The 25,065-nt window shown below is 39.9% G+C and overlaps 1 protein-coding gene across 1 annotated transcript in view; it reads right to left on the bottom strand.

Annotated features, from left to right (window-relative positions):
- LOC143889664 (glycoprotein 3-alpha-L-fucosyltransferase A-like) overlaps positions 1-23,246 on the bottom strand; it is a 33,594-nt gene extending 10,348 nt beyond the window's left edge. The window contains exons 1-5 of the mRNA XM_077393952.1: positions 22,648-23,246; positions 16,506-16,672; positions 2,321-2,562; positions 731-835; positions 353-509 (exon numbers count right to left, since the gene is read on the bottom strand). Coding sequence (XP_077250067.1) covers positions 353-509; positions 731-835; positions 2,321-2,562; positions 16,506-16,672; positions 22,648-22,968 — 992 coding nt within the window. The 5' untranslated portion in view covers positions 22,969-23,246. The remainder of the gene's footprint in view (positions 1-352; positions 510-730; positions 836-2,320; positions 2,563-16,505; positions 16,673-22,647) is intronic.
- Between the last annotated feature and the right edge of the window lie 1,819 nt (positions 23,247-25,065).

The raw sequence follows: 25,065 nt of genomic DNA, 5'->3' as shown, positions 1-25,065 counted from the left end.
TTGCCCCAACTGATTGTTCAGAAGATTAACTTTTTAGAGGATGATAAGGATGACACGACAATTGTTTGCCTCAATTAGCAGTTGATAGACTCAACTTTTATCATTTAAAACCAAAAATGCAGAAAAGAGAAGAAAGATAAACTCCAAATTTCCACACAGAGACACAATAACTATAAGAAATGTCAGGGTCTCTAATGGAAGGGTGCCGCACATTCATCACGAAGCCACTGTAACAATGATAGAAAGATTGTATATTTGACCACCTTAAAATTGGCAGCAGGAGTTCCAGTCCCTTTATTGAGATGCTAGAGAGATATTGGCCATTTACCCAACAAGAGATGTAGAACGTTACCTTAATGATTGATTATAAGCATCAGGATTTTCTGCAAGAGATTTCATGGCCTTGGCAATTGAAGGAACATCACTCAGATCTTTGACATGCAATATTGAACCAGGAGAAGGTGCAAAATCTTTGATATTTGGGGCACCAACAACCACAGGAATAGTGCCTGTGAGGTTTCAATATAGAAGCAACAGCATCAAAACCACAAGGTTACTTATTTTTTAATTAAATAAAAGCTTTTCCTCCTAACCTAAACCATATAAAGTTCCACAAAAGGTCTATAGCATAGAAAAGGAACAGTTATTTACAGTGGGGTACTAAGACCATCCTACATTCCTAAATGATACAGAAATAGGATCATTTCAAATGGGAGTTTAATCGACATACCAGCAACAAGAGATTGAAAGTATTTCTCTGTAACATAATCCTCCTCATTGGAATTCTCAAAAGCCAAGCTGAATTTATAGCGCTTCAAAGTTTCTAATTTATCCACTGTAACATATGAGAAGTAGATTACTCTATGCTTTTGTTGGTTAGAAAGTAGTAGCTCTAAAGACAGCATATCAACATATAATGGATGCAATAAATAGGCAATCATTTCACAAATGTGTAAATGGCACAACAAACTGGCCAAGTGATCCTAATACACACTGATCTATAACTTGTTTTTGTGTGTTTTTGAATGGTTGTCTTGTATCATAGAGCAATAAAAAGAAGTTTACCATAGCACAATCTAGTGCAGAGGCTTAATATAGAGCCATGGAAACAACTATGGCCAAATTTATATGGATACAACATCAATAGGTGCTGCATTTTTTGAATGGTTGTCTTGTATCATAGAGCAATAAAAAGAAGTTTACCATAGCCAGTGGCGGAGCCAGGATTTATGCACAAGGGGGGCAAGCTTATACATGCTTACACATAAGGAGGGCAGGCCTTCAAATTTTAAAGGGGGTTGGGCCCAATTCAGTTGGGCCTATTACGGATTTGGTCCAACTCAACAGGGGCAACTGCCCACCTTATGCTCAATGTAGCTCCGCCCCTGACCATAGCACAATCTAGTGCAGAGGCTTAATATAGAGCCATGGAAACAACTATGGCCAAAATTATATGGATAGAACATCTATAGGTGCTGCATTTTACTTCTCATACATACTCTCTTCCATGAGATAATCAAAATTCAATATAAAAGTCTTGAATTAGCATGCTGAAATTGTTCAACGGAACCTTCCAGCTTGAGGGGGGTGTTAGAAAATACCAAGTAGGGGTATTTAGTCATTTTACAGTAAAGTACATATGCCATTGTAACTCCATTTTCAAAATTCAAATTACTAGTCTCTCCTCTCTCTCTCTATTCACTTCACATGGTGCTTTCACTGATATACACAAAGCTGCTCATTTTGGGATTTCAGTCTCATGCAAAAACCATGCTTACGTACCTCTATAAACTTGAAAAGTAACTGCCACTTTAAACTCAAGCCTAATGCTTAGGTACCATTTTCCCCTGTTGCTTTCTCAACATTAAATCAGTGATTACAAATCCTTTTGTTTACAATTTTGCATAATCATTGATCTGAAAATAAATAAATAAATCAATTAGTATCCCCCTTCTTTAGTCTGTAACTAATTATCATTAAAATTAAAGAACTAAGTTTTAATGAATGATATAGCAATACATAAGTAGAATTAATCATATTTATAAATTTTAATACTAATTCTATACTACACATTACAATGTTATAAAAAATGAAAAAGGGGGATTTTTTGACATTTTAATAGTATAATAGTTTTAATACAGGAATCATCCTTACTCTGAAATAGGGGTTGTTCATTGCAATCTTTACAAAAGAATGCACAAATTCCAATGAATCCTATGCATTGCAAATTCATTTATTATGTACAATGTCATTATGTTGAATAACAATAAGATGGTCAGAAATGAGATATAATAATAAAAAAAGCTTCATATATACATACCTCTGCCATTGTGGTTCTGGTGGCAGCGACCATAAGAATCAATTTTGATATTTAGTTTTTCTAGCATGTCAAGGGCCTGTAAACGGAAGTTGCGGGCCCCACAATTGGAAATGAAGGCAGCCGCAAGGGAATCCTCAGTTTTTGATTGCATAGGTGCCATGATGTCATACTCCGCCCATGAGAAATATCCAACAGGAACGTCGGATGAGAGACTAGTTGTCATCACGACTTTGTACCCTCGCCTAAGACATGCAAAAATGGCAAGTATCAGTTTTTATTAAACTAATGATAAAGAAAATAAGTTGGATGGTTAAGATGAAACACATATGACAGCAGGAATTGAGACAAATTAGTCAGAAAGATGACAATATTATTTATAAAGAATAATAATTGCCATACAGAAGAGAACCAGTAGCAACTGAAACATTATAATAAGAATTTTACTTGCATAAAACTTTATGACATCGCTTTCTCACAAGGCTTGCTCATATAGAGTTTATAAAAGGGATCTTAAACATACATCATACATTGACACAAATAGATTTCCACTTTGGGTCGCGGTTGGGTTGCAGATGGCAAAGGGCGGCGAACAGAACCAGGCGAAATGGCTCATGATGACGACGTAAAATTGAGAAAGGGGATGAGCCGCCTAGAACCGAGGATGGAAGCCGATTGGCCAGATAGTTAGCAGTGAGAACTGCATTGCCCCAATAAGATTTGGGAACTCGCATCTGGAAGAGAAGAGTGCGAGTTCCATCCAATAATGATCGCATTTTTCGTTCAGCGACACCATTCTGTTGAGAGGTGTGAGCACATGAATATTGATGTAGTATACCACGCGTGGAAAGGAATTCCTCAAAACCATTGGACTTTGAGAAATATTCCCTGGCGAGAGAATACTTCTGAGTGATCTTTCAGTAAATAAAGCCAACACATACGTGAATAATCATCAATAAAAATGACAAAATAACGATGTCCAAAAACAGAGGTAGTCAGCGCGGGACCCCATACATCGGAATGCACTAAATCAAAAAGGGTGTGAGGCCCAACTAACAGGCCTAGACGGGAAGGACACCCTATGGTGTTTCCCATGTTCACAGGCCTTGCACGTAAATGGGGTAACATAAGAAGAAACTATAGATGTCCGTCGCAAACGATCAAGGCTGGGATGTCCAAGACGGCAGTGCCACTGATATGCGTCGCTGGAGCTGTGTAAAATGGTACGGGAAGGGCTACAGTCCAGACGATAAAGCCCATCTATCTCACGGCCCAAGCCAATCATCCTCCCAGTTAAGAGATCCTGAAACAAGCAGTAAGAGGGATAAAATGAGACAGAACAGTTGAGATTTTTAGTAAGCTGACCAACTGAGAGAAATTAAAGGGTAACTTAGGTACACATAGAACAGAGGACAATGTAAGCCCAACACGAAGAGAAATATCACCAACACTAGAGATAGGAGTGGAGCTCCCATCAGCCAGTGTGATGGACTGATCAGAAAGTGGACGAAATGAATGAAGTGTGGAAGAAGTACCTGTCATATGATTGGAGGCTCCATAATCAATGATCCAGGAGCTGGAGCTAGTAAGAAAAGATGTAGGGGAGCTACCTGGTTCAGCAAAAGTCACAATCGGGGGATGGCTGGTAGACCTGAGATGCTGTAACTCATCATAGTCAGCACAAGACATAAAAACACCATCAGCCTGAGGCCCAGTGTTGGGCGGAACGGAAGCAGAAGAGGGCTCAGAAGAATCTGGTGCAGCGAGGTGTGCGGAGCGGCCATAACGAGCCTCAAAGGAAGGACGAAGCTCAGGGTGCAAAACATAGCAAGTCTCCATATAGTGTACCTCACGACGACAATGCGAGCAATATGGACGCGGTCGGCCACCATGCCCTGCAGGAAGATCACGTCCACCGCCACGACCACCACGGCCATGGCCACGACCAAAGGTGCCTCCACCCCAAGTAGCACAGTCACCTATGCCATAGGCAGCAGTGGCAGTAATATCAACCGAAGGAGCCGACAAAGAGTCACCAAAAGTACACTGTTGGGCACGCAAGTAAACCTCCTGAAGAGAGGGCATCGTGCCAGATCCTAATATTTGATGACAGAGATGCATTAACTCAGGAGCCAAAGTCTCGAGAAATTGAACGACAGGTATCTAATCACACTGCTGTGCAGCTGTAGTCAAATCAATGGTAAGAGACATAAGAACATCTAACTGATGGCAATAGGAAACAAACTGACTGTAGTAGGTCGAGAGAGGAGTGTCTCCGAGGCAAAGGTTCATCCACTGAGAATATGTGGAACAGATTCAAGAGAGGTTGCCTTTCCCGGAGAAGGTAGTAGCAGTATGATCCCAAACCTGGCGAGCAATGGGAAGGTGTATCATGGTCCCGAAAATCTCAGGGGACATACTCTACCAGAGGAGAGTACGGATAAGGGCATCATCCTGCTCCCACTTATCATAAGTGGGATCACTAGAAGGAGGGGGGTCGCGACGAAGAATAGAAATCTTCCCCCTAGCAATGAGATAGGTCTCCACAGCCACTTTCCAATTCAGGTAATTGGAACCATCAAGTCTGACTGTGGTCATGGGAGGAAAAGAACCACCCATTGAAGAAGACAGAGGGTTATAAGAGGAGGAGGATGGGCGAGCCGTAGGAACATTAGCCACAGGGGGCCGCCCGAGAGAGGGATCCTCAATAACGGGGCTATCCATAAGTAAATAATCAAAGAGAGAATCAACTGATGAGAAGAAACGATGCCGAGGCGGAGAGCAGAGAAATCAATAATGGAGATCGCGGCTCCGAAGAGTGACAAATGATGAATAGGGCATCAAAGAAACCCTTACTGACATGATGAAGACACACGTATCTAGGTATATAAGGTCGGAGCCGCGAAGAGAAGACGAAAGTAGGTAAAAGAGATTTAAGCCATTAGGAGAAGAAAGACAAAGAGAAAGTGAGGCTGCGGGTGCAGATTTCTAGGGTATAGAAATTGTTTTTTTTTAAGGCACTGTAGTGGGTACTGTAGTGGGTTACTGTAGCGGGGAGGGGAGGCGGTGGGGCAGGTTACTGTAGCAGGGAGTGGAGGAGTTAGGGGAAATGGAAGAGGGGCAGTGGGAGGAGGAGGAGAAGGGGAGGGAAAGGAAGAGGGGGTGGGGGGCGGGGATGTTGGGTTAGGGTTAGAGGAGAAGGGAGAAAAGAAGAGGGAGGGTGAGGGGTTGCTATGGGGGTCCCATGGGAATCAAAACCCTAGGGCTCTGATATCATGTTGAGGAAGAGAATGAGAGGAAGAAATTGTGAGTTAGGGAGTCTCCCCCTCACTTATGTATTTATATATAATGAGAAATGTACAAAAGACGGATATGCCCATAGGCATATGCACACTAACAGATCCTAATAAGTATCTTATGGATAAAGTTCATGAGAGAGTTTCCTATTTGGTTAGTTTAATTTATAGTATAGTTTAATTTAGAGTATGGCCAATTTTTCTAAGTTGAGGTATGTCTTTAGTAAGTGATACGGTCTTAGGATTAGTTTCTTATTTCCAATTGATGTCTTTTGCAAGTTCTATTAGTCTTTGTTTTTATTTGGAAATTTACATTAAGAGTATCTCTAGATTCAACAAAACCAGGTTTTCACCAGGATAGTTTAGGAATTTTGGGATGCCTCGTAAGATTTTACGTCTCTCTGTTGCCATTTTAGCAGGGAAGTCCCGGTTAACTTTTGTGGGCGTGGGGTGTGGGGGGGATCCCTGCTGTATCCTCGAGAAGTTCTTAAAAAATGAAGGAATAGTTCAGGTAAATCGCAGGGACGAATTCTCTCTCTGCCGATGAGAAATTCAATCCCTTGTCTTTGACGGAAAACAACCATGGGAGTGTCGGAAACTCGCTTCATCTAGCAACTGGTCTTGTACAAGGAAAGCGCATTTTTCTCGGCTACTCACGCACCCAGAAAGGTTATCATTGTTATAGCCCTCGGTTGCGTCGATCATATGTCTCGGCGGATGTTTTATTCTTCGAGACTGAGCCCTTCTTTCTGAGCCCTCCGGATACGACCCCTCTCTCTCATTCTTCAGATCTTCCTCTACCGATTCCCGTTCTTCCTGACCCGGTAGTCTGTCCGTCTCCATCGTCTCTCTTACCTTCTCCTTCTGTGGTTCCTATTCCAGATACCTCTCCTCCCTTACAGGTACCTTCTCGGCCCCCGGCTCCATTAATTAAGAAGACCTATCAGCACCGCCATACCTCTGTAGCTCATCCATCTCCAACAGCCCCATCGCCAGCCCAACAGGAGCTCCCTCCTTCAACATCTGAGGTATCTATCGACTCTCCTATTGCCTCCCGCACTTGGTCTCATAGTACTGCTCATCTTATTTCGCCTTTTGTTTCATATGATGCTCACGCCTGCTTTCCGCAGTTTTGTGTCCTCTCTATCTTCTGTTTCTTTGCCAAAGTCCTTGGCTGCAACACTTTAGCATCCGGGGTGGCGCTCTGCTATAGACCTTGAGATCGATGTCCTTCAAGCAAATCAGACTTGGGATTTAGTTCCACTGCCTCCCGGTGCATGCCCCGTTGGGTGTCGTTGGGTCTATACTGTGAAATATTTGCCTGATGGCTCTGTTGAGCGCCTTAAGGCGCACTTGGTTGCCAAAGGGTACACTCAGACATTTGGGGTGGACTATGGCGAGACATTTTCTCCTGTGGCGAAGATTCCTTCAGTGCGTGTTCTACTTTCTCTTGCTGTTAATCAGGGCTAGCCTCTACATCAGTTGGATGTCAAAAATGTTTTTCTTCATGGTGAGCTCACAGAGGAAGTTTACATGGAGCAACCTCCTGGGTATGTTGCTCAGGGGGAGATGTCATCCTCTGTGTGTCGATTAAGTAAAGTCATTTACGGTCTTAAGCAGTCTCCTAGAGCATGGTTTGGAAGGTTCAGTGATGCCATTATACGCTTTGGTATGATGCAGTGTGGAGTTGATCATTCTGTCTTCAGTTGTCAGTCTACAGTTGGGTGTGTACTCTTGATAGTCTATGTCAATGACATCATCATCACAGGCAGTGATACAATTGGGATCCAGAAATTGAAGACATTCTTGCAAAATGAGTTCTCTACAAAGGATTTTTGTCGTCTTAGATACTTCTGGGGTATTGAAGTTGCATATTCAACAAAGGGGATTTCTCTCTCACAAAGGAAATATGTCTTCGACCTGCTTGAGGAGACAGGTTGTCTTGGAGTGAAACCTGCCTCAGTACCCATGGATGCAAATGTGAAGTTACTACCTGAAGAGGGAGACTTGTTAGATAACCCAAGCAGATACAGGAGGTTCGTTGGTAAACTTATCTACCTTATAGTCACACGCCTAGATATCTCCTTTGCTGTTGGTGCTGTCAGCCAACATATGAGTTCACCTCATACTTCACACTGGGCAGCAGTTCTTCAGATTCTTTGGTATTTAAAAAGTGCTCTAGGTAGACGGTTGCTATTCAAGAAACATGGACACCAACAGATAGAAGGGTACACAGATGCAGATTGGGCAGGATCTCCATCTGATAGGAGATCTACCACAGGATACTGCACATTTGTGGGAGGTAATCTTGTGTCATGGCGGAGTAAGAAACAAGATGTTATCTCCAAATCTATTGAAGAGGCGGAGTATAGAGCTATGGCACACACAAGTGGAGAGCTCATTCGGTTACGTTATCTCTTGTCAGAGATCGGTTACTCCCCATCATCTCCTTCTCAGTTATAATGCGACAACAAGGCAGCAATTCACATTGCTACAAATCCAATCTTTCATAAGAGAACTAAACATATAGAGGTTGATTGCCACTTCATTCGGCACCGGATTCAAAAAGGAGAAATATGCACAGTGTTCCCTAGATCGGTGGACCAATTAGCGGATATGTTTACCAAGCCATTGAACAAAGCTAAATTGAGTGATAATTGTAGCAAGCTCGGAATGTTTGATATATACATTCCAGCTTGAGGGGGAGTGTTAGTGTATGTACATGCCCATGGTCATATCCGTCTTTTGTACATTTCTCATTATAAATAAATACATAAGTGAGGGGGAGACTCTCTAACTCACAATTTCTTTCTCTCATTCTCTTCCTCAACATGATCTTTACATTTAACAAATCCCGTAAATAAACAAAACCCAAACTTGTGCAATCAATCAAGTGGGCCACTCTTCAGCCTCTGATAATCCAAATTAAGAGGCTTTGCCATCTGCAATAGTTTAACCAGGGTCAAACTCTCCAAGATGACAATTTCTCCCTACATTTTTTTTTTGGATTTTTTAGGAAATAATATTAGCTGAAATTGAAGTTTTTGGAAATAAGATCGGCTCCATGATTTCATGGATGTTCACTCATCATACTCCTTGGTTGAAAAGGATTTTGCCGAGTATAAGGAATGGTGGTGATCATAGGAGTCACAATTAGCTTACCTGAGCTCATCAATAGTGATCCTCCTGTGAGGAAAGAATGGTTGTCCTTTCCACCAAGCAAGATCCTTCTATCAGACAAGAGACAGTCGCTTCTACTACTAGATGTAATCTTGTCATCAAGGAAATAATATTGGCTACAGTATCAGCTTCAAATTTACGCCACCAAGAGGATTTTCCGACACCTTCTTGAGAGAGACATTGAGTCACAACCAAGGTTTAAAATTTCAGTTTCGGTACCGGTTTCAGTACTGGAAATTTCGAAATTTCGGTCGAAATTTGGTACAAAACACGAAACGAATATTTTCTTTAATATTAAATTTCGGCCGAAATTTCCGTAAAATATTAAATTAATATTAAAAAAACAGTATTTTTGGGTCAAATTTCGGAAAAACCAAAATTTCGACCGGCCGAAATTTCGGCCGAAATAAATGACCGCTTCGGTTTTGGTCAATTTCGGTGTCGGTCTCCACCGAAATCCGAAATTTCGGATTTCGGCCGAAATTTAAAACCATGGTCACAACAACCCTTGACAATTCCACACCATCCTTTGCCAAGCAATCGGCCTTCTAATTGGTAGATCTTCTCATGTGCTGGACTTGGGGACATATTACTCAAACCAGGTCTCGTATCTCAGCAATGGTGTTTTCAAGCTTCCAAGGTCCCCTGTACCTATTAGCCTATACTAACGCATTCGACGAGTCGCCTTCTAATCGCCTTCGATGATAAGAGGGACCGAGTTGTGTTTCAGGTACCAACGTGGACCATAAAGCAATGCCCTCGCTTCAACTTCATTAGCATCACAAAAGCCAGCAAGACCCGAGAATCACATTAATACTATACCAATAGCATCACGAATCAAACCTCCAATGCTGGCTCGACCCAGGTTGCCAATAGAGCTGCCATCAAAATTCAACTTTACCCAACCCATCGAAGGAGCCTTCCACTTAGGAGAGATTTTCTCTTTTCTTTTCTTTTCCCATAGAAGCACATGCCAATTTCTAAGAATTTCCCCGTCATTGTAAAAAAGACCAACCTTTTCTCTTGTCCAAGCTATTAGGGCAAGTTTGACATCCAGAGCAATTTGGTACCACCTCTTCTCCTTTTCCTCAAATATCCTATTATTTCGCTCATTCCAAATGTTCCAAATCAGAACATAAGGAACTAACTTTTACATAGACCGCCATGTGTAGCCTAAGGATCCACCTACCCAATGTAGTAAAACCTTCTTGGTGTTCATTTGAAATACCCACGACACACCAAAAGGCTTGATAGCATCCATCCAAAGGCTATAGAAAAAGGGACTGCAATAATAGTGATCCAAAGATTCCTCCTCCTTCCGGCAAAGTACACTCCAACTTGCTAATCAAAGATTCCTCCTCCTTCCGGCAAAGTACACACCAACTTGCTAATCAGAACTTCCTTTTCTTGATGTGATCACAAGAGTTTATGCTTCTATGAACAACAGTCCACACGGCACTACCCTAGGAGGGAAAATGGTTTTCCAAATTCTTGCTCAAATTGAGGCAGCCCTGCATCCATCATTCAACCTGTAGAAAAAAGTTCACGGAAAAACCACCATTTGGGTGGTTCGGGGGGGGGGGGATTTTAATTAAGTTTATTGGTGTTCTGCCTGCTTAATCTGATATGGGTTGGTAGCGCTAACTTTAACTGAAAGCTTAGTCACATATTATGCTCCTAAAAGTTCTCCAATGAACCCGCGGACCCTAGGTTTGCATCACACCTCCACTTTGATGTTCGAAGACTTTAAAGTTTTCTTCACAGATTTCTTGATTTCTCTAATGTTCATTTCTTTCAAGGCTAGTACGCTGACCATTGTATTGAAAATGGTAAGTATTGGCTTGTCCATTATGAAGGACATCTCGAACATACATAAATAGTCTACCAAGTAATATGTTGGCAACATTTCATTGGAACACAATCGCACCAAATAGAATCCTCATAGATAACACAAAGAAATCAGACGTTGATGGGTGACCGGTATAATAGGTTTGTCTACCCATGCAACCTTGTATTGATTGGGATGTGGTTCATGTTTCAACTTGAGACGATCGATGGATTTCTGAGAAACCACAATCAACCTATTCCTCCATCAATAATCAAGCATACAATTTTCTCTTTGCAACAAACATCGGTTCAGAATATAGCTGTGCGAAACCAATCTTGTTCCTCTACCAATTTTGGGCTCGTCAAAATATGCCCTACCATGTTGATTTGTGGGGCATCATCTTCCTTGTCAAGGTCTTCCCTCTTCATCAATACTCATTTTTCCGTAATTCATCCCACTACTACGAATGGTCATATGAACCTAAGCTCTTCTATCAATAGGCAACCTCTCCTAAAAAAATCCCACTACTTTTAGTAGCCATCCGTACCTTACTCTGATACCAAAATGATGCAAGACGTTTTGATGCAGAACGCATGGCGTTGATCAAATCTTTTATTTTTTATTTCTTATTTTCGTCATTTTATTTGTGGTATTTTTTTGGGACGTCAAAACTTGTTTATTTAGCTTGATTTTGGTGTTTTTAGAAAGGTTTTTCGATTACCTATCTAAAGAGCCCAAGTTTACACTATTTGGACTTGATTTGGCTGAGTTATTGGCAATTTTAGGATATGGTAAGTGTCCAGTACGGGATTACTATTTTAGGATTATCTTAGAGATATTTCTTCCTTTTATTTTTGTTGCTTTAGATAGAAGATGGAGAATAATTGGTAGGCAATTATTTAGGGTTGTTATTCTTAGATTTTTAACTCTCTATATTATGTAATGGCATGAGGAAAGAAAGATAGATTTGAATAAAGTTTATTTTTGGGATATCTTTTGTGAAGAGCATTGGCTCGTTCACGTGGGTGAAGGAGCTTCGCTCCTGTCATCTGTTATGTTGGAGCTTTTCTCCAAACCGTGGGATGGGTTTTCAAGCCCCATGAGTTTATTTTAGTTGCTACTTGTGTCGATCTTTATCTTTGTGTTGTCGCTCCACGCTCCCTGCGTCACGTTTCTAGAGAGGGAATGCTTGGAGGGTGAAGCATTGAAATAGATGATATCCAACCTAAGGACTACAAGAAAACTTTTGAATTTTGGGATTTAGAGAAATTCCTAGTTTTAGAAACTGACCAAAAGGATTGGCAAAGTTCTGATCGTTGGATCACTTTGAAATTTTCGTATGTAGTAGGAAATCGCTAATAAAAGACAATATCAATGTTTGATATCAATCAGATCATAGAAAAACCATATCAGAAAGGTTCTTCAGTTATGCAAGTTATGACAATACCCAGATCCTTCATATCTAAGCCTAGATCAAGATCTAATGGTTGGATCGGTCTGAAACTTTAGTATGTGGTGTCAGCTATGGAGTAGACAAACGCCCCAAAGTTTAAACCCAATCGGTCTGTTAGAGCAACGGCTAGGATCTCTTGACAGTATGTGGTGTCAGTTATGGAGTAGAGAAACACCCAAAAGTTTGAACCCAATGGGTCCCTTGGATCAACAGCTAGGATCTCTTGATAGGGACCCAAATTGGAAAGTAGCAAAAAATAAGATTAAGAAGCAAAGAAGAAGATCAAAGTGTAGATTGGAATGAAGGGCTGGATAGCAAGAAAATAGGAATTTGAAGAGAAAGAAGGGATAAACACTTACAAATAGAATATGTTATGACATCATACCACTAACTAAAACTAACCTAAGGCATCACACCAATGGCAGAAGAGGCATCACACCAATGGCTAGATCATGAGCATCATAACCATGTCAAAGAGCAATGGATGTCACACCCACGCAAGACCATAGAGCTTCAAAATCATTTATTCATCATCATCCTATCTCTACTCGTAAGGATCTACATTTTATAGGGAGAAAACCTGTGAAATTAGCAAGGAATCTTGTCTCCTAGACACTTTCTAACTCTAGACTTTCTAATTAAACCACTACTTAACGATTCTAATTGATAATAAAGCAACATCTCACTTTAAATAAACTTCTGAATAAAAACAAGGCTAAGAAAAACTCGCTAAAGACATCAATTGGAAGAAACCAATCCTAAGACCCAATCACTTACTAAAGAAATAAACCTCTCAGCTTACAAACTTTAATTAAACTCTAGAGTAGACTAACAAAATAGGAAACTCTATCATTAACTTTATCTTCAAGGTATTAATTAGGATCCCAAAATTGTGCAATCAATCAAGTTGCCCCCCGCCCCGTGCGCGCTCGCTTTAAAAAAAACCCTCCTTGAGCGTACGAAAATCCAAATTAAGGGGGTTTTCCGGTTGCAATAGTGTGAGCAAGGTCAAACTTGTCAAAATGACAATTTTACCCCTATAGGTTTTTGTGGATTTTCTAGTGGGGGTTTGAGGTGTTTTGTGAGTCCCAATTGACCATCATCATTTTGGAAATGAGCTCCTTGTCTTCATCGCTTCGTGGATGGCTCCCCTTTTTTGAGTAATCCTGGTGTAAACAAATTCGTCAATGCACAGGTTGGTGCAACTGCATGACCAAAACTCTGTTACACCATAGCTGACTACGCCATGCCCGAAGGGTAACCCTCCTACCTGGCAGGCATTCCCTTTCCTAGAAATGTCCTACATCAGCTTGGTATCAGAGCTTTGGTTTAGATGGCATCGCATGGAAGCAAGGTTTCTATGCGAGGGCTAACTATTGCTCCAAGGGATAAACCACTTAGAGTTCTCAAAGCGGTAATGAAGATGGACCATATTCTTCACTCGAGAGAGTCCGGGCTTTTGAAGCGTGTGCGAGGGTGGCGGGGTGTGATGTGGCACCATTGATAAGGACATCCAACCAAGGTTTTGAGTATACCATTGTCGACGGAGCCCTCGCAGCCAGACATCGCCTCCATTTGGTTTGGTGAAGGATTTCCTAGTTTTGTGCAGAGTTTCAGCGATCATTAGATTTTAGTTACTTTTATTTTCATTTTCATTTTCATTTTGTTGTGCTTATTTATATTGTAATTTTATAATATCGTATTGAGATAATTATGAAGTCAAGGCTTTTGAAGTAAGGGAGAAAGATGGGGGACCATTGATGAGGACATCAAAGAGTCCTAAATCAACCTTAAACCCTCATAACGGTCCCTTCTCTTTGTTCCTTAACTGACCCCCAAGCCGTCGTACATCACTCCCGAAACGGATAGTTCACTCCCGAATCGGATAGTTGCCACTATGTGTGGCAACACTTCTGCAAGAAAGGCATAACAGAGAAGAAGGTTGCATCTGTTGACATTTTGAAACAAAACGAAAGCAAGTCATTATGGTTACACTAATAGTTAGCACTTGGTGCTTTCTAAATTTCAAGGCTATTTATTCACACAACAATGTTTAACTAGGATTCCGAATGATAATGATGAGGAGTGCTTAACTTCTTAAGAAGTTATTTATCTATCTAAAATATGATCCACGCCTAGAAGGATATCTGCTTTGAGTGTCATGTAAAAGGTCTTATGATCTTTCTGCCTTTAATTTTCATGCTTTAATGCTAAAGAAAATGCTATTAGGACCATGGTTTTAAATTTCCACTGAAATTGACCCGAATCGACCTAAATGTTTTGGTTTCCATCCCCATCGAAACGCATACCAAAACCCAAACCAAAACTGTAGGTATATCAGTGATAAACCACATCAGTATGTATTACATTATGAATTGCATGTGAAATGTGATGTATGCACTATGCATTCTGAATACATATTTGTATGAATTGCATGTAAAATGGCGTATGTACTGAATTATTAGACATGCTGGGCAGCACGTGCATTAGGTGTTGGATATTAATCCATTATGGGTGATTGTTTTGCCTATGTGGTGGTTTTTAGTGTGTATTTGTACTTATTCTAGCACTTTCTGAAGTTTCATTTTAAATGTCCATCAATTGCATATGTTTCCAAGATTTTATAAGATTTCCACCGAAATTTCCACCCGAAACTAGTGACAAAAATTCCTCTTTCATATTGTTTCTAGGTTTTCAGCTTCTCTTTAAGTAAAAGGAAGAAGTTAAAAGTTCCGAAGATAAAGCTGCTTCTCAACCTCTTTCTGTGTTAAGTTTGTTTCAATTTCTTGAAGATGATGATTATCAAGACAGACTGCCATGTGTTGAAAGCACGAGTCAATCTGCGAAGAGAAATTTAATACTTTACCGGAGCTTCTAGTGGTTGAATAGTGAAGTTCAAGCAACATTTAGGAAGCATCAAATTTGCCTCATGTGCTCGGAGAAGAAGACACGGTTGGTATAAGGATTCTTGCAAAACAATCTGAACTGGAATCTGTCTACGTTATCTTTGCATCTGAAAATTTCTCTGTATAGCTTGGACGTAAGATTATACCAGGGTGTTTGGTTCCGCAAGTATTGATGTCAGAGAATCTGGTTGGAAAGATTTCAAATCTTTCTAAGGTCCTCTGCATGCCTAAGCAATAGTTCCAAGAGAAGTAATGTGGAAAGCATTAGAAGAAAGCTCCTAGACTTAGTGTTGTGAAGGCATACCAGGGAGAGAGACAATTTTTGGGGCTTTCATTGTCTATGATGATAAGATTCTACAAAGGAATGAAGATTCACATACGTGAGAAATTATATGATGAAAAGGCGTACAAACACGTACTCACCATCCAATCCTTGATATTTGATCCAGAAGCAGCTCACTTTTTGAGGAGCTGCTGTTGGATCAAATATCAAGGGTGGGTTTTTGGGCGTACCACCTTTACGTGTTTGTACGCCCTTTCATCATATAATTTCCCCACAAACGTAGAACTTTTCCAGCGACTTTTTTGTAAACGAAAAAATCTTTTCCTTCACTTATTTTGAAGGGATGTTTCTAAGATTTTTCTGTTTCTAGAGAGAAAACCTAAATATTTTTATGAGGTTCTTCTAACTATCAGCCAGCTGAAAAATACAAGTATCAGGTTTACCAACACAATCTTGCTAGCCATGCCCCAAAGGATAAATATGTTGACTTTTTTTCCGAAATGGTGAAATATTTAAATGTTGATTTGCCGATACAATGTGCAAAAATTGGTTTTGCAATTCAATATGCAGCAGCCAATGTACTGTCCACTTTATGAACTCATACATATGGCTTATTTGACGCAGGTCATTTCAAGTATTGCAACGAACAATACCCTCGTGCAGTTCTGAAAATGCTCAAGACACAAATGCAAAATGTCAAAACATATTATCTATTTTAAGAAAGTGTATTTATTTTCAATAATAAAATCAAGAAAATAAATTGTGATCAATTAATAAAACTTCAGACCTACATTATTTAGAATTTTAGAATATTATCTATGACTCTCTTAAGGTAGCCAAATTAACTTTTAAAAAAAATATTTAGAATTTTAAGTTTTAACCATAATTTTCAACACTATTAATTTCCCCCCTTTTCTTATCAGTTTCCCTTCAATATTTTATTTTTAAATCTTTTTGTAGTTATAACTCTTTTTAGAATATATCGTGTATATTCTTTTTACAAGTGATTGCTATATCAGTGATGTGACCACGACCCTTAGTAAATGATAGTATCATAGCTTGTCAAAATATTAATAATTAATTAATGAGTGCTAAGTCATAACCATCATAATTTATAAGGAAAAAAAGGGTAAAAATGCTCCCAACCCTTACGGTCATTATTCCATCCTAAGAAGTTAGGGGATAACAAGACTAACACTGCAATTCAAACACAGAAAAACAATTCAAATTGTGCTTACCCACCGTCGTGCCTGATCAAGGTTGTTGTCTGGATAGTAGCTTGAGGCTTCCATGGATCGAAGAACACCGGCTATTACTGGGTCATTAGGTAAACCAAATGCAGCATCAGGTTTCTTATCTGATGCAGCATAATGTCCAAATTTACAAGCCACGGAGCAGGAACGCCAGTCCTGGATAATAGTGCATGGAAACAGCAAATAAAAATTCATATAAAGAACAAGAGCCGGACACCAATAGGTCATTACTTATTCAGCTTTGAGAAATTACAAAATAATAAAATATTATACATGTCGATAATATATGCAGAGGTTCTCAAAAGGCAAAAAAAAATAAAAATGCAAAATTCCATTTGGGGAATAAAAAATGAACCACAAATTATGATGCTAACAGTTAATAAGCATTTACATCTACAGGATTTGTCGTTTCACTAAAAACTAGTTCTAAAAAAGTAACTAAGCTTCTATTTTTCTCATAAAAGGTTGTTTTTATTCATAAAATAGCCTTGATATAACCCACCCAGCTTGACTATTACAATAAGAACAAGTTAGAAAAGGAAAACCAATTTTTGTTTTTTAAAAAACAAACTAGGAATGGTTTTGGGCCTTTTGGCCCCTTTACATTTTATCAGACATGCGAGGGCATACACCTTAGACCATGAGGTGCTTTGAGTGTCAATACACGTTGACGCGCCTTAGTGCTTGAGGCATTGATGCTAGTTGTTATCTTCTCGAAAGATTGTAATCTCACATCAAGTTTCTTTTGATGAGGCTCATTTTAATGATTCTCCATCTATTGAGCATGAGATTAAGCAGGGCACATCCTCATCTACCCTTGTTGCATCTGACCATGTTGTTCCTATTCCAAATGATACTTATCTTCTAAAATTAATGATAGACACAATCAAGGATCCTTCAACCAAATGGAAAGATTTATACTCGCCAAAACAGAACACAAGCAAGGTTACCAGCACAAATGACAGAAGTTAGGGAACTTTCATCCTTCACATAGGCCACTACAAGTGACTGGTGGATAGAAAATATGGGAAAGTGATGCGATTCGGCCTCATCATCCCACCATCTATAGAGACTCTTCAATTATTAAGTTTTTTTAATTTTATCTAGGACTTTTTATTTCAGTATATTGTTATTTTGGAGCCTAGATGTGGGGGCTGTCCACATCATCTAGTGCCCACAGCACCTCCCCTACACCCCATCAAAAGCATTGCTACCCATAAGTGACTAGTGAATGTTTTATTATTAAGTAGCGGTAATTAGGTCATTAAGTTACAACTTAAGTTATATCCTATTGGTCCATGCGTGGGACCACTCATAATGGGTTATAGCCTTTAGAAGAGGGTCCACTTTTCTCACTTAAACGCTATTTAAAGAGGCCAAGGAGACGAAAACCTCACTTTTTGGGGAAATCGTGAATCCCTTGCGCCCCCGCCCCCCTATTCCTTTTCTTCCTCCTCCTCCTTTTCCTCTCTCTCTCCTACCTTCCCTTACCCTCTCCTCACTTCTTTCTTCCTTTCTTTCCCTAGTATTCCCCCCCCCCCTATCCATCCACAGTTTTCCTTTCTAGCCTAACTGTGGGGCCGGTTGCAGTCAATGGCTACGCCAAACTTCCCTCTTCCTTCTTTCTCTACCCCCTCTCTTGTTCATCTTTTCCTCCTCTACATCCCTTTCTACCCCTTGCTTATTTTCTGCAGTTTTCTGCAGTCATAGGGCTGTTGCGCTGTCCTGCAGGCTACTAGATTTAGCCAATAGTCCTTTCTCCCTGCCCCCTTGATTTTTTCACCCTCTTCTATCACTTGGAACTGTTGGATCACTTCCATTACACTTGTTGTGCAGCCAACAGTCCGCCTTTGCTATATTTCTCCTATTTTCTTTCCTATGTTGATAACCCTTCCGGTTATAACCTGTCATACCATCTTTTGTCCTCCACTTCTCCCTTTGTGACGCCTAGTATTCTAGGGGGCTGTTTTCTATCTCGGATTGTGCACGATTATCTCCACACCATCTCTCCCTCTTCTAGGCTCTCCTACTTGGTGGCAGTTGCAGTTTACTTGGTCTGATCGACTTCCTGGATTCTCCACCACACATCTTGGGCCTCACACGATACAGATCCAAGGACAAGGCAATGCACGTACTTTACCGGGTGAGCTCTGACCTCTATTGTATCAGCTCTTATTAGACCTGATTTTGTCTTCGACACCCATGGCTAGCCCCCATACCCTTAGCTTCATCCTTGAGATTGTTTACCTTAGATTTGCAGTTGTTATTCGCTCCTAGATCTAACATTTCCTTGGTATTTATATTGTGATCAGACCTTACACTTGTACTGCCATATTATATACAATTGATATTTTATTTGGTATAATCTATTTGAGCAATGCATATTCATGACAGATTTTAATCTTATTGTTGATTTATCTTCAATACTTGATTAAAGTAAATCTCATACTACAAGTCGATTAATTTCTAGAGACCTAATCTGAGAGTGGAACTGGTCTGTACTAGCATACCTGAAGATTGACCCATTTAGCTCCTAGGGTTCTTCAGGATAACCCACGAACCTCCGAGTTTGCACCATAAAGGATGTGAGAGCTACATATAAGAATGATTCTTGGAAAACTATTCCCAAACCAATAAGTAAAATTGGTGTTGGATGCAAATGGACGTTTAAGTTGAAACATACGCCTGACATAAGGATAGATATGGACAAGACTAATTGTGTAGCTAAGGCCATGTCTCGTACCTAGGATTTTTTTTTTTTCATGATAAATCGGTGTCTCCAGGTGGTGAGAGAGGGGTAAGGAAGTGGGAGAAGGAGAGAGATTTGAGAAGGCACGATTGAGATGATCCTGACAACTGGCTAAAAATTAAGAAAATGTCAATCCTATTCTGAGTATAATTTTTGTTTCGTGATTTTGTCGCTTCTCATCACCTGGAGACACTAGTTTCCTATTTTTGTTTCCTGATTTTTAGCCACTTCACCCTCATCTCCACTTGGAGACACTGATTTATCATGAAAAAAATTCATGATATCCAAACGTGCCCTAATGCCTGTTTGGTTGCCAGTTAAAATTTTCTCCCAGGGAGTTTTTAATCCAAACAGTGAAGTAAACGGGATTTGCTAGGTTTTTTTTTTTTTCCTACAATTCCAAAATTCCCGTCAAAATTTAGGGGTGTCATTACCAAATATGGGAAGGGAGAAGAGAGAGAAAGAGAGAGAAGGAGAGAGGACATCATTCCCTAGGAAAGAAAAAGAGGGGACAAGGAGTCCATGTCACCACATAAGTAATCATTACAAGTGTGGGATTAAAAAAATTCTAGTGCTAAAAGGCAACCAAACATGGGATGGGACGAAAATTTTACTAGATTATTCCTAGGACAAAAATTTTACTGGCAACCAAACGGAGCATAAGGGTATAACCAACAACATGGACTAGACTATGATGAGATGTTCAACCCTATTGTTAGGACTAAAGACCACTATAGAGAGGTTGATTGTAGTACTAGGTAACATCTTTGGCTGGTTTCTATGCCAATTGGATGCTAAGATTTAAGAATACTTTAAATGAATGTTTAAAGGAAGAAGTGTACTAGAACCCAGAGTAGTTTGAAGCCGTCAAACGAAAGCAATTGCGTATGTAGGTTGAAGAAGGCAATATACAAGCTTAAGCAGCACGTCGAGCATATAATAGCATACTCCATCAAGCAAAAGTAGAAAATGATGCAGTCCCATGTATGACACATCAAGTTTGGTATTAGAGCCAGTCGGTACAAGTATCACACATCAAGTTTGGTGTTAGAGCCAGTTGGTTCCGGACTGGCCGACGGCAATAGAATAGCCCAGTTTGTCGAGGTTGTCTCCCACCTACATGAAGCTTAGATCGAACATGGACAACTACTGTCCAGTTTGCAAGAAGCGATCGCTCCTCAAAATCAGATCCTTTTTTTAATGGTAGCAATTCATTAAAGAGAAGGGAAGATCGAGACAATCAAGCCCAATATACAAGTGCGAAAAAAAAAGGAAAATACAAAGAAAATATACAATTACGGAGGGAGGAAATCAAACAACTCCAAACAAAGCCTGCCCACCCCACCACGAGATAATCTAGTTGCCTCATGGTTTGCCGATCTTCTAATATGATTGAAAACTATGGAAGAATCACATATCCGATCTTCGATTTCGTCAAACAAAGATGCAAACCTCCAAGGCGGCACTCGCGCGCCTCTCAACCATCTAATGACATTCACTGAGTCACCTTCCACAATTGTCGAATTCAAGAGTTCACTTGGAATACACTTTATACCTTGATGAGCAACTTTTACTTCCGCCTCACTAGAATCCGCTGTCCCAATGGGACCGGAGAAGGCCCATAACACCTCACCCAATGAATTCCTCAATACTCCACCAATCCCCAACGGACCTGGATTGCCCAAGCTAGAGCCGTCAAAGTTTAGCTTGAACATGCTGGTGGAGCCTCTCAATTTTGAACTATGATGCTCCGCGCCTCATTACTCTTGCATATTATCCTCCATCCCTCCCATAAGTCATGAGCCGATACAAATAAAAACATAGGGGTAGTTCTCACCCAAGAGATGACCATTGCTATTGCTTGAATGTAAAGGAAGTAAGGAGACCCAACAGTGACAAAACCCAAGGAGATTCTAGTACAGCTGTCCCCAAGTCATCCCGCGTGAATATTACGCTACTCACTCCGGCCCAAATTCAGGAAAGGTGTGCCCAAGGACTGTGCTATAACTGTGACGAAAAGTTTCATCTGGAACACATTTGCAAGATCCAAAAGTTGTATCTGATGGAGGCTACCTGGTTGGAAGCAGTAGATGAAGAAGAGAATCAGGATGGTGAGGCTTTGATTTCGAATGCTAACCAGGTTCTTTGAAGGGAGGGGGATGATATCCATTGTTAGATGCATGTGTAAGTAGGTAGATAAGTCAAAAGTCCTTTGAGGTTATATAACACAGTAGTAGGTAAGTTTAGGAGTCTTTTGAGGTTATCTAATAAAGTGAAGGGGGGTCTTAAATGTCCATGTGTAGGTGATGCTAGGAGTCATCTCTGGTGAGTCTTCAAGATAGATTTGGAGGTAGGGAGTACTTAAGAATTTATAGGAATGAGATTCGTGGTTGCTTCCCTGTATTTAAAGTGGATTATGGATAAAATATGCACGGAGATTTCTCTCAAAAGTGACACTTTCTTCGGAGTGTTTTGATTTTCGTCCAAGCAAACCTCCTAAACAACACCATTGCACGGGGAAGACGAAATCATGTAGCACATCTTCAATTCATGATTTCCCAAACCAAATACCCTACTTAGCTAAACGTTCAACCCAAACTACACAATTTATTACGTGCGCGGTGACGCATGAGTCCGTGGGAATGTTTCCTTATTACAGTAGGATTGTTTCCTTTCTTAATGTCTCCATTTTGAAGTAGGATTGTTTCCTTTTTATTTGATCTTCGAAATAGCAGTTTAGGATTTTGATTTCTTTTAGGAGATTTGGAGTTATATGAGATAGGAAGTCTCTTCTACATCATCTTGCTTTTTGTAATTGCATGAAGAAATGAAGAATTTCAAACTCAAAACTGTGTTTTTGCAAACAAAGGGGGACTGACCCTTCCCTCAAAGTGAGTCTAGATGTTGATCTTCCCTCTAAGAAGATCAATCACATTGCAAACCGCTTTGGGTTCATAACACAATTGCACCACAAAGGAGGACTGACCCTTCCCTCAAAGTGAGTCTAGATGTTGATCTTCCCTCTAAGAAGATCAATCACATTGCAAACCGCTTTGGGTTCATAAGAAATTGCACCACAAAGGAGGACTGACCCTTCCCTCAAAGTGAGTATAGATGTTGATCGGGACCCTCTAAGAAGATCAATCACATTGCAAACTGATTTGGGTTCGTAACACAATTGCACTCAAATGATGAAATTGAACAAGAGAACCCAAGATAGCATACTCAATTTCATATTCGCTTGAAAACTCCAATAAAAGAAACAACAACAGGTCAAGAAAAGAAAAGAAACTACAAAGAAATTCATCAAAGGTGTGGAAAAATAATGATAAAAAAAAGACCCAAAAAAAAAAAAAAACAGAAAGAAAAGTAATGAACAAACCTCCTCCACCCCAGAAACCAAGATGGGATCCTTAACAAAATCTCTAGAATATTCCACATCATCTTCTCTCTCCAACCAATCCTCACAATTTATATCAAACTCCTCCTCTCCCCCAACCACAGGCAAAGAAGTGGATGAAGGATAATAGAAAGTATTGGTCCAAGTATGAACCATAGAAGCGTTCTTGGCCATATCGAGACGGGTCAAGAACATAATCTCTGCAATAACCACAAAAGCCACAAAAAGGGGTAATAGACTCGACCATCTCTTCTTCCTGCTTGAAAAACCACCAACCCCTTCTTGGGTTGGTTTTTCTCTCATCCCTCCCTGTCTTCCTCTCTTTTATCTAGATCACTATTTGGACGCAAGAGAAGATATCACAAATGTTGGTTCAACTTCATACTAATAATACCTGATTTGGCCTATTTTTTAATCTTTCCCCGTTTCCTCTTCTGCGTTGGAGTTTTCAAGAAGTCAAAACGTAAGAGCCAACGATTTCTCAAAATTTAAAAAGTTTTCCTTTAAGGACACGTTTGGATACCAGCAAGATTTAGATTTGGATTTAGTTGAACTATATCAGATCCTTAGAATTTCCATATCAGTTACAACAGTGCAAAAAATTCCGATTTTCAAATCTTTTCTGCGAGACATATTTGCAAATCAACGTTTGTGGCAACTTCCGTCACCATGGCTGCTCCTCGACGTTGCTCCGGCAGCAGCGAGACATCCTTCCCTCCCTCCCTGACTCTCTCTCTCTCTCTCTCTCTCTCTCTCTTAAAACATGATCATGAAGATGATTGATGTGTTTTGTATCCAAAACTCAAATCCAAATCAAAATACAAATGCATGAGTTGTCCAAACGGGCCCTTATTTCATTTTTCCGACTTGTTTTTGGAATGGTTTTCGGTTTTCTTACCAATAGTAAGCTCCTCTGAGTGTCCATTTGATGGGCCATAACGTATATAGGTTGTGGGTACAATACTTTTTGAAAAATAATGGGCTATACAGCTTACACCATATAAAATCTCATTTGAGAGAGAGAGAGAGAGAGGTGTTGCTTTATTTATAAGAGAGATTTTCAAAGGATCTAATGTTGCCTTTTAGTGATAATGTAAGAGAATTTAGGGATTTTTGCTTTATCTATAACTAAGAGTAATAAATGAAGGGTAAAATGGATAAAATTAAAAATTAAAAGCTATTTTAGGCACAAAACAGTATCATTGGTAATTATGAGAAAAATTGTGGGATTCTTGTAGATATGTTTTGATCCAAAGGGTTTCTAGAGAAAAAGGGATTGGGCTATGGCTTGGTTGGTTGAGGACTTGAGGCATTATATCTCAAGGAAAAAATACCTAGACATTGCATAGCACTGAAAATCAAGTTGATTGAATTGTGGCGTTCCAAAAGGCAATTTTGTCATATTATTATCTTTTGCTCATTTTTCCTTTTTCATCTATTCAACTTGAAAGAAGATGAAGCGTAAGAAGAAAAATCAGAGGAAGAAGAGGAATAAGAAGAATGGAAAAGAAGAATCGGAGTTGGAAAAAAAGGAAGGTGTCGGAAAATATTGAAAAGAAGAGTAAGAAGAAGAATCGACGCGAGGAAAAAAATAGAAGGCGCTGGAAAAATGGAAAAGAAGAGGAAAAAAAGAATCGATGCCGGAGAAAATGAAAGACACCTAGAATCGACCAAGCTCGAGGACATTTTGGTCAAACTCAATATCATCTCGATCTGACTTGGGTCATCTCGGTCTGACCCTGAGTTCAACCAGAACAACCCCAAATTTGATCAAGATGAGCGATGCACCCGAGTCAAACCGAGATGATCCCGAGTCGGACCGAGATGTCCCAAGTCGATTCTTCTTTTTCCCTTCTTCTTCCCCTTCTTTTCTATTTTTTTGGCATCTTTTCTTCTTCTTTTTTCCTTCTACTTCTTCTTTTTCATTTTTTTAAGGCGCCTTCCATTATTTACGGCACTGATTCTTCTTTGTTTCTTCTTTTCTATCCAGTTTTGATGCCATGTGAAACAACCAATTACTCCAAAAGCTTAAGCTGTTAGAGTTGGCGTTATTTAATCATTTATACTTCAATACCCCCCTCACGTGTGGCTCCTCTTTTGGGTTTCTGTACATGTGGTTTTTTTAATATTAAGGGGTTGTTGGCTTTTGAACGAGGACGGCCCAGAGGCCATAGCTTTGATGCCATGTGAATCGACCAATTGCTTCAAAAGCTTAAGCCGTTAGAGTTGGTGTAATCATTTATACTTCAATACTCTCACGTGTGACTCCTCTTTTTTGGGTTGTCTGTACACATGCATTTTTTTTCGTGAGGCCATAGCTCCAATGCCATGTGTAACAACCGATTACTCCAGAAGCTTAAGCTGTTTGAGTTGGTTTTATTTAATCATTTTTTTATGACA

Source organism: Tasmannia lanceolata, unplaced genomic scaffold (genome assembly GCF_043159265.1).
Source record: "Tasmannia lanceolata isolate RefF3 unplaced genomic scaffold, GAP_Taslan_0.1 ptg000013l, whole genome shotgun sequence".
In the NCBI taxonomy this organism is placed as follows: Eukaryota; Viridiplantae; Streptophyta; class Magnoliopsida; order Canellales; family Winteraceae; genus Tasmannia; species Tasmannia lanceolata.
The sequence above is the reverse complement of the archived record's forward strand: the minus strand, read 5'-3'. Positions and strand labels throughout refer to the sequence as shown.